General features: G+C 53.8%; 1 protein-coding gene across 1 annotated transcript in view; it reads left to right on the top strand.

The window, feature by feature from the left end:
• The first annotated feature begins 1,207 nt into the window (after window positions 1–1,207).
• The window catches only part of LOC140915484 (glutamate dehydrogenase, mitochondrial-like), a 17,494-nt gene continuing 8,719 nt past the window's right edge, over window positions 1,208–9,982 (top strand). The window contains exons 1-6 of the mRNA XM_073355142.1: window positions 1,208–1,786; window positions 2,590–2,670; window positions 3,654–3,709; window positions 4,258–4,321; window positions 5,057–5,151; window positions 5,442–5,621. Coding sequence (XP_073211243.1) covers window positions 1,270–1,786; window positions 2,590–2,670; window positions 3,654–3,709; window positions 4,258–4,321; window positions 5,057–5,151; window positions 5,442–5,621 — 993 coding nt within the window. The 5' untranslated portion in view covers window positions 1,208–1,269. The remainder of the gene's footprint in view (window positions 1,787–2,589; window positions 2,671–3,653; window positions 3,710–4,257; window positions 4,322–5,056; window positions 5,152–5,441; window positions 5,622–9,982) is intronic.

Genomic DNA, 9,982 nt, shown 5'->3' with positions numbered 1-9,982 from the left:
CAAAGAGTCTGAAGGTAAGAAATAAATATTTAAACATTATTTTAAAAACAACTTGATTATGTCCTTTTAATGACTTTGGTATTTAAGAATAAAAATTCCAACATGTCTTGGTCCTCTGTTATAAATATGCATTCTTTACCTTAGGGGGTTTGAGATCTATCAGGTAAATGCCTCATTAAGCTTGTTTTGTAAAACATGTTATTTACTTAAGAGCTAATTCCCAGAGGCAAATATTAAATATAAAATGATGCAGTTCTAGGGAATTAAAAATGTTTTTAAATTAACTTAGTTGGTGCCCGTGAACTCGGAGAAAGGTGCTAGGGTGACCGCTCTGGAGACTACCATGACTGCTTCTCCGTGTGCACGCGATCTGGCATGCCCCCGCCCAGGCCCCCGGCCCGGTGAAACAGCCGACTCTGGGAAGCCCTGTCCCTATGACTGATCACCAGGTTGAGGGGAGTTCAGTCCCCACAGGCCAGCGGAGGGAAAACAAGGGACGGCCAAACTCCCCCCGTGACCCCAGCTCCCAGGCAGCTGGAGCACTCTGCCGCGGGGAAACAGCGAGCGACTTTCCCCTCCACGCCCTGCTCGCTGGGCTGCAGAGGGACCGGGCGGCCCGGACCGGGCGGCAGAGCAGGACAGGGGAGCCTAAGGCCTATGGCGACGGTACCTCCCGGGGAGCAAACCCTGGGGCCGGTTTGGCGCTCATCCCAGGAACTGCCCTAGGGGCCAGTGGGCACAAACAAGGGGCCTCGCACGGGGGCACAAACAAGGGGCCTCGCACGGGGCCCCAAGGGCCACGGCCGCCCAGCTGCCTCAGCCGGGGGCACGGCCCCTCCCTGGGGGGAGCCCCGGGGGGGGGGGGAGGGCAGAGCCCACCCGGCTGGTGCAGCACAGAGCAAAGGCTGCTGGGAGCAACAGCCCGGGGGGGGGCGGAGCGGGAACAGCCCCCTAATGGCCCCTCCCCTTCACACCATGCCCCGCCCCTCTGCCCCATCGGGCGCAACGTGCTTGGGTCACAGCTGCTCTTCCCGCCTTGTCACCCATTGGCCGGACTCTCAGCCAATGCGAAGAGTGGGATGACGCCCGCCCACTTCCTTCTCAGCCATTCAGGAGCATCCATCTTCTTACGTCCAGCCCCGTCAGCCAATCAGAAGAGTCTCCTCTGCGCGGCTGCCCCGGCCCCCTCTCAGCCAATCAGGGTGGCCGCGTCTCGCCCGCCTGCCCCTGTCTCAGGAGCGGGCTCCCCAGCCAGCCCGAGCCGCGGCCATGCAGAGGGTGCTGGGGGCCGGGCCGCTGCACGGGGAGGCGCTGACGACGGCTGGGCGGAGCGGGCGGGCCGGGCTCAGGCTCCTAGCGGAGGCGGGCCGCCGTAAGGCCGCGTTACTATGGCAGCCAGTGAGCGGCGGCGGGGCTCCGCCAACCGGAAGTGACGCCCCGGAAGGCGGAAGTGGCGGGGAAGGCGGCCGCGCTCTCGGGCGGCGCAGGGGGAAGCACGTGGCGGCCGCGGCCCAGGCCGGCCTCGACGCGCCCGGGCTCCTGCCCATGGTGGAGACGTTCTGCACGCGGGCCATGCGCGTGGCCGAGGATGACCTGGTGCAGCAGCTCCGCAGCTCGCGGCCCGAGACCGAGAAGCGGCAGTGGGTGCACGGCATCCTGGAAACCATCCAGCGCTGCAGCCACGTCCTGGAGGTCTCCATCCCCGTGAAGCGGGACACCGGCCACTGGGAGGTGGTCGAGGGCTGGCGGGCCCAGCACAGCCAGCACCTCCTGCCCTGCAAAGGGGGTAAGGGGGCCGGGCCTGAGCCCAGCCCAGCCGGCACCTCCCCGCCCGGCAAAGGGGGCCGGCCCCAGCCGGCACCTCCCCGCCCGGCAAAGGGGGCCGGCCCCAGCCGGCACCTCCCCGCCCGGCAAAGGGGGCCGGCCCCAGCCGGCACCTCCCCGCCCGGCAAAGGGGGCCGGCCCCAGCCGGCACCTCCCCGCCCGGCAAAGGGGGCCGGCCCCAGCCGGCACCTCCCCGCCCGGCAAAGGGGGCCGGCCCCAGCCGGCACCTCCCCGCCCGGCAAAGGGGGCCGGCCCCAGCCGGCACCTCCCCGCCCGGCAAAGGGGGCCGGCCCCAGCCGGCACCTCCCCGCCCGGCAAAGGGGGCCGGGCCTGAGCCCAGCACTTCCTCCCCTACCCAACCTCTCTCTCCATTAACACTCCCGTGGGATTGATGCTAAAGGTGCTGCAGCGTCGCTGATCGTTAACACTGCCAGGGCAGGGTGCCGGGTGCCCACATGACTTCTCCATGAGCCATTCAGACGCGAAGAGTGTTGGCGGGAAATGCTCCGCCACCTCCAGGTTGCTAAATGAAACCTGAGCAGCTGTATCTGGATGGTGTCTGGTGCCTGTGAAATAACCTTCCTTTCTCAGAGCAGCTGAGAGAAACAGGTAGAGCTGAGTGATGGGCGATTTGACCTTGTGACTAGGTGCTGCCATTGTAGAGAGGCCGGCCATGGCGGTGGGCCCTTTTTGACTCTCCTCTGTGCCACTGGCTTGCTGGATATGCAGGTCTCCTTCATTTGTTGTCTCTCTCCTTTTCCCCAGGGATTCGGTTTTGTGAGTCAATTAGCATTGATGATGTAAAAGCCCTGGCAGCCTTAATGACCTACAAATGTGCTGTGGTGGGTAAGTCAATGAGAGTTGGGAAGGCGCCCGGTGGGCTCTGTCAATGGCGTGGTGGTGCTCAGAATGCCATGCTCTCAAAGTGCTGCGTGTAACTGTGACAGGTGTGTGTTAGCCAAGATGTATTGTGCTATGTAAACTGTGTGGTGGTGGGGGCTCTGAAGTGCCTTAAAGGCCCATTGCTCTGAATTTGGGATGCTTGAGTGGTGGGATCAAGGAGTTCTGTTCTATCTTGAAAAATTGTGAGTGCTGGAGAGGGGGTTGTGACGCTCGGTAGGTTATCAGGGGCTGTTGCACGTCCACCACCCTTTGTTGGACTGGAGAACTAATGAATGAGCTTGCACTGTCCAAGGGAGTCTTGAGCAGTGTGAGACGGTATATTCTGGGGTGCAAGGCTGGGAGCGGGTGTGATTGGCTCATGCTTCTCTCTGCATAATTCATGAGTGGCTTAAGAGAGCCTTCATGCAATTTACCTGGGTGTGGGGCTCCACATGCTGATGGCTGCGTGATCACAGTGCCTGGAGGGGTTGGCTACTTGCCACTGGCATAGCATTGTGAGAGACAGCCCAGGCTGGAGAGTGAAGGGGGGGCACAGCAGTTCCACAGTTCCAGGTTGTATCCCGGAGGTCCTGTCACAGCGGTTTCACTCATGAAATACATCTTGTATCTCCTGGTTGTCATGGATTCAGTTCTTGCTGGTGATGTTTGTGACAGGTACAGGTTCACTAGCCATTCTTTGTTTAGGACCTGGGCCTTACAGATGTTATGGAGGCAGTGACAGGTTAGTGTGGGAGGGGGGTCTGGTCCTGTACTCTAGTTACCAACCGTACTTCCTTTGCGTTGTTAGCTCCCCTTCTGGATCGATGCCCCAGCAGACTTTAAGAATTGGTGTAGTCACTCGCACAGCCCCTCTTCATAACAAAACAGTGAGTTAGGGCAGGACATCTGTATGCCTGTCACTGATCTGGCTGCCTGATGTCTTTCAGATGTTCCCTTTGGTGGTGCCATGGCTGGCGTGAAGATTGATCCAAAGAAGTATTCAGTAAGTTGGCCTTGTTTCCTTTTTATTGTTCATGCTCCATTTGCACAGGATTCCTGCAGCCATTCCTCAGTGTCCATGTCCTAGTGATGCACTCTGACAAGCAAGAAAGAGGTATTGGTGGTGAGCAGCTCTCTCCAGTGGCTGTGAAAAGCAGCTCTGGGGGAGAAAGAGCTGATGAGCTTTGATTTATGATTCAGTATATTCAGCCAGGCAGGTGACAGGAGACACGCGGCTGGGGCTGTACCAGCAGGTGTGTTGGGGCAAGTTGTGTGAGTTTGAGTTGGGCTGGAGGGCTGGGCGTTCCTTGAGCTGTGAGCAGAGGGGACCAAGCATGCAGTAATTGCTCACTTCAGTTTAACGGCGCCCCAGTTCTGTACGGCGCCAGTTGCATGAACTCCTGCAGCGCCTCAGCCATGCTTGAAGCTTTGTGGACATCAGAACACATTGCCTCTGTCAAGGCATATGGCACCTGCTGGGTGCCATCCCTCAGGTGTTTGCTTTGCTTTTGGGGCCGTCAGTAATGGCTGAATTTTGATGTTCTTGCACAGGAAGGTGAGCTGGAGAAAATAACAAGGCAGTTTACGATTGAAATGGCCAAGAAGGGATTTATAGGTGAGGGTGGCTCCTTCCCACATTTTCCTCCAGGGCTGTATGAAAAATGACTGCTTTGCAGGTAGGCAAAGGAACCAGCAGAGAACCAAGTGGCTAGGCAACAGGTGTGCTGGGGCCACTGCTGGTCACGTTGACCGATATTGTCTTATTGTTCCCTTGTCTGTCTGGATCCACTTGTTTTCACCTGGCTTACACTTAGACTGCAGAACGTCTGGGATAAGGCCCGTCTTTTTGTTCTGTGTTTGTAAAGCACCTCGCACTGGGGGTCCTGGTCCCTGGCTGGGCTCCTAGGCGCTATGGTAATACAAATAACACGATACCAGACCACTGATTGTGACCTTTGCATTCCATCGAGATTCCTCTGGCCTAGACAGCCAGGGGTGTGTATATGGAATCTGAAGCTTTGTAGTTCCTTCTCCCTCAGCATGTGACATGGATCAAGGGAGAGTCGTCACACAGCAAAGACTCTTGGAGTCACCATGGGTGTGTGAGGGTTGGGAAGAGTCCTGTCAAAGCCCAGGGGCAGTGAAGCTGTGTAAGGCTGTGACCGGAGTGGATAGGAAATGCCACGTTGCAGATGGAAGATCATTAGCTGTATCTAAAGGCAACAGTGGGTTGTGTTGGGCTGGCCTTATAATCCCAGGGCCCTTCAGAAGTGCAGGTACTGTGATTTGTTTGAACCAAGAGACCGAACTGAGAAGGAACCAGAATTGACAGATCTGTTATTCCTGGCAGGGCCTGGAACTGATGTTGCTGCTCCTGACATAAATACAGGGGAAAGGGAGATGTCCTGGATTGCTGACACCTACTCCCACACTCTCGGGTACAAGGTAATGTTGGCTTGTCATATAGCCAGCTGAGATACTGCTGCTGTCAGGGAGGTGGTACATTCCCATGGCTTGTCGGGTGACCTCCCGCTGAGGTTGGGCTCGGTGTATTGGGATGGTGCAGACTAGCTGGGTTTAGTGCTAAAATAGGGTTGACAGTAAAGTTGCTTTATCTTTGACTGGGCTGGGCACCCGTGGGTCAAGGAAAGTCTGAACTCTAATGGGCCTTGTTTTCTCTGGACCAGTCGAGTGAGACGAGGTCTTGACCTTTGTTCTTCTGTTTGGAATTGTAGGATATCAATGCCCATGCCTGTGTGACAGGGAAGCCTATTAGTCAGGGAGGAATCCATGGGAGAGTCCCTGCCACAGGCCGTGGTCTGTTGCGCGGGGTTGAGAACTACATCAACAATGCTCTCTATATGAACCTCATTGGCCTAAGCCCCGGTTTCCCTGGCAAGACCTTTGTGTTGCAGGTAAGCACTGGGCAGAGCCATAACATTGTAAACGAGGCTTGTTTTCTTGTGGTCTTCATTGTCGCCATCACTCCATTCCCAGCGGAAATCAGCTGCTGTGCATCCTCCTTCCACGCAGACAGATGGATGTCGATGAATGAGCCTTTGGCTTTCAGGCTCAGCTACAGCAGTGCTGCCTGACATTTATCTCCCAACCCTCTTGTCTGCCGTTGAGAACACAAACCGTCTCCAGATGGGAAGACAGTTGGCCTCAACAGCTGACACCCTGCGGCTCTGTGAATTGTGCTGTGGGTTGGTGCAGCGTCCTGTGTTAGCCTCTCCCTCCACCCGTGCCGTGGAACATCCCAGTGCAGCTTGCTACGCATCTAATACCTTGGAAACAAAATATGTCGCAGTAGCTGGTTGCATGTTGATTACACGCTAAGGCCAGATGTTCAGTGCCTGCAGCTCTGCCACGCCCAGGGTCACACGTCGGGTACATGCAGAAATAAGCAAGACCCCATGTTCGGAACCAGAGTCTGCTGCAGGAACCCCTGCATTTTGTGAAAAGCAATACACCAGTGTTAACTTATTAGTAATAATTAATACATAATTAATCCCTGGCATTTTCTGTAATGCTCTTCAGTAAATCTCAAATGGCTTTCTGTTTTATTTTAATATGTTCTACCACCATGCAGCACCTCTCATGCCCACGCGCCCCAGCTCTCTTAAACATGCAGTGATGGCTCATGGATGTAAAATGCAGCAGAGAATCTCCTTCTGTCTGTAGGAACTAGGGAAGCAGTGGGACTTGTAGCTAGCTTCAGCGGGTCAGCTCCCTGGCAGCAGGCTGGATGCTAGCTCTAGCCTCCTGACCCCCGTGCTTGGATTTGTGGAATAGTGCAGAGAGCACATGATGTAATCCTGCATCCCCTCTTGAGGAAATCTGCAGTGAAAGATACAGCTACAGCAGGTCCCAGCAGGGCAGGGAGATGGTGAACAAAATACCAGGTGCCCAGCCAGAGCAAAATGGTGAATTTTGCATCTTGGGAATCTTCCATATTATGGAACTATGGAGTCCACAGGTCCCAGTTCCAAATTAATGGGGTGGTTAGCACTTCTTAGAGCTGTTGTTTCAGGCTCTCTGCAGACTCAGGCAGGCAGTGGTTGCAGACTGTAGGAACTCGGACTGCATGGTTTGCACTCGGCTCATGTTTTCAAGGCTATCTCTGCAACCACAAGAGCTAGAAACGTCTTTTCTTTTTTTTTAAAGAAGCTGAGATTCTGGAGCATGATTCTGTGGCCTGGGGAGAATTCCATGGAACCCAGGAGTTCACAGGGCTTTGCATGTAAGCCAGGGTCCGCTTCTCAGAGGGGAAAGTACCCACAAGTGCAGTTGAAGTCAGTGGGCACTTTGGGTGCTGAGAACCTTGGAAAATCAAAGGTGTTATGCACAAACATGTTATGTAACTCTGTGCCTCCACCCTGGTGGGTCTGTCTCCAAAGCCCCACTGCCTAACATGGGCCGCTGTAGGACTGGTGTCCTTAAGTGTCTTTGTGCTGGGTGAGAAGTGAGGGAAGCCTGATTTAGCCAGATGTGTCTGTGTGCAGTCAACCTGGAAGCTTGCCTTCTCTGGCTGCTCTGCATCTCTCTCCACCTTCCCTCCTGTCTCTGCCCCGCAGATCCCAGTGGAGGGCCTGCCTCGTAACCATAGTGAAATGCTTCCCTCTTGTGTGTCTCAGATAACTCTGCCCTCTTCTCATGGTGCTGCCGACTCACTCTTTGGCAAATGCTGCTACACTCCGACTCTGCTGATCCAGCTCAGTGGTTCATTTTTTCCAAACGTTGCCTGCAGAATCAGCCCGGCTTTCTGTCTTGCTGGATGTCATAGCATTTATCCTGCCAGATGGCAATGGAGCACTTACAGCTCCTGAGCTTTGGGTTCATCAAAGTGGCCTGGAGCGTCTAGTGCTAATGTGCTGACTGCCTCTGGCAACATTACTCACGCTCACAGTCCCTCGTCACCCAGTTCTCTGACAAAAACCTTTCCAGGATGATGAAGAAGCCTGTGGCCTGGGAGCCGAGTCTCCCTAGCCAAAGCTCAGGAAAATAGCATCTCTGGACTCTGGTGTAGGAAGTTCACTCTGGTCCTGTGATATTTGTGTCCCATGGTTGTGTTCCTTCTGAACCTATTTACACAGGCACCAAGTTGTTAAAAGGCTCTCCTTGTGTCTGGCCATATTCAGGTATAAGAGACAAGTGGGGAAGGTGATGTCTTTTATTGGACCAAGTTCTGTTGGGGAAAGAGACAAGCTTTCAAGCTACACAGAGCCCTTCTGCAGGTCTGGGAAAGGTGCTCTGAGCATCACAGCTAAAGACAAGGTGGAACAAATTTGCTTTGCATAGGTAGGTAACACACATTTCAAGGGACCGTTTAAGTTGAAGTGGCCTGTTAACATCTCTCCAGGCATAGCGGAGAAAGAAGGGGTGGGGGGTGAGTGGGTTACAGATGGTTGTAATAAGCCATAAATGCTATGTGTGTTCGGTCCATGAGTTTGTGTCTAGCAGAGCTACGAACTGAAGTTCCGAGGCTCGTCTTTGGAAAGCGTTGTGCAGGTTTCCTTTGAGAATGCAGGTGCCCCTGGAGCGTTTCTAGTGTGAGCATAGTCCGTGTGTCTGTCGGAGCCTGCCGTGCCCTGTACACCCAAATGTATGGACCAGTGGAAACAATGTTATCAGACTTCCCGGCCTTTCTCTGCTCCCCACATTGTGGTACCTAGGAGAGCCTGCCAGCAATATCCCACACAAGCTGCGTAGCAAGGCTGGGGATTGACCCTCCGGTCACTGATGCCCATTGCTCTCAGACTGTGCAGGAAGGCTGGGGTCCTGAAAACATAACGTGCTAAAATTCCTGTTCCCATATCCAATATTGAATTGGAGAGGTCTTCTGCGTGTTTGTAAAACAGTCCCTTCACTTACCGGCACTCCCCCTGCTTTACATGGTCCATTTTAGGCAAGTTGCTATTTTACTAATACCCACAAATGCAAACGCACTGTAGCCTCTGTGCAGCAGTAAAACTGGCATGGTATGTCCTGCCAGATCTAGCATCTACACTGCCTAGCAGGGATTGTTCTGGTGGAGCTGCTGAAGACTGGTTGGAATACATTTGTCATGTTTTAATCAACAACTGAGGAAGGTGTGGCTCACCTGCATTGTACTTAGCGCCCTGCTGTTTCTGGGCTGGAATTTGGTGGGTGATGAATCTGAAAAGACATGGTTGATCATTAGCCTGGTTGGCACATGTTGTCCAGGCATTCTAAGCCTGGTCTCTTTCACATTCAGCTGACCGTTGTGAGTGGTGCACTGTGTCCATTTACATTCAGGGCTCGGGTCTGTCTAGCTGTGTGACAAGCACACACCTGTTTCTTCAGCATCTGAAATGAAGGGCTTCGTGCAGGGTGACCACCTGTATGGGAGTGATGCTTGACTGGGAAAGGGCTGCTGCTGGGCATTGGTTTTTCTTTTCTGATTACCCATTACGAATGGAGCTCCCTTTCTGTGGGACGTGAAGCTCGTTGCCTCCCAGCTGCTTCTTCATTCCAAGAGAAATATGCCGTGACCTGTGAGAGTCCGTGCCTCAGGCCACAGAACTCTGCCAGCCAAGCTGAGATGGTACAAGGAAGTGATGGCTCCAGGAGTCACCTCTATTGAATTAACTATTCTGAGCAATCTCCAAAGGGATTGTGAACACTTTCTAATTAACTTACTGGGCTAATGAAGCAGAGAGGAGAGGCCCTTGGCTGCTTCATCTTTATAGTTTTTCTGTGGAAGTTGTTTTTGCTAAATAAGAAATTGGTTTTCAGCTTTGCTTTAAGAATCTGACCCTGGCCAGCAGCTGAGCTAGGATCCAGGTGGGGCAAAGACACCTGCCTTAAGGGGAAGAACATAAGAACGGCCACACTGGGTCAGACCAAAGGTCCATCTAGCCCAGTATCCTGTCTGCTGTCAGTGACTATTTCAGGTGCCCTAGAGGGAATGAACAGAACAGGGAATCATCAAGTGATCCATCTCCTGTCACCCATTCCCAGCTTCTGGCAAACAGAGCTGGAGACAGCATCTTTGTGCATCCTTGCTAATAGCCAAGAACCCCACTATTATGAGTTCTCCCTTACCTGCAATAATTCTTCCTCCTTCTGGTTTCTTGGAAGTTAGTTGAACCAGCATAGGAGGATAAAAGGTCTGTCTAACATTCAGCTAATGTCTAGCCTGCCTTGACCATCCAGGGGGAAAGCCCATTGCAGGAGCTGGTCTTGGTTTTTTTTCTGGGTCCATTTTCTCGTAAAACAGAACACTATAGCTTCCTGCTCAGAAGCAGTTAAC

This window comes from Lepidochelys kempii, chromosome 8 (genome assembly GCF_965140265.1).
Source record: "Lepidochelys kempii isolate rLepKem1 chromosome 8, rLepKem1.hap2, whole genome shotgun sequence".
Lineage (NCBI taxonomy): Eukaryota > Metazoa > Chordata > Testudines > Cheloniidae > Lepidochelys > Lepidochelys kempii.
The sequence above is the reverse complement of the archived record's forward strand: the minus strand, read 5'-3'. Positions and strand labels throughout refer to the sequence as shown.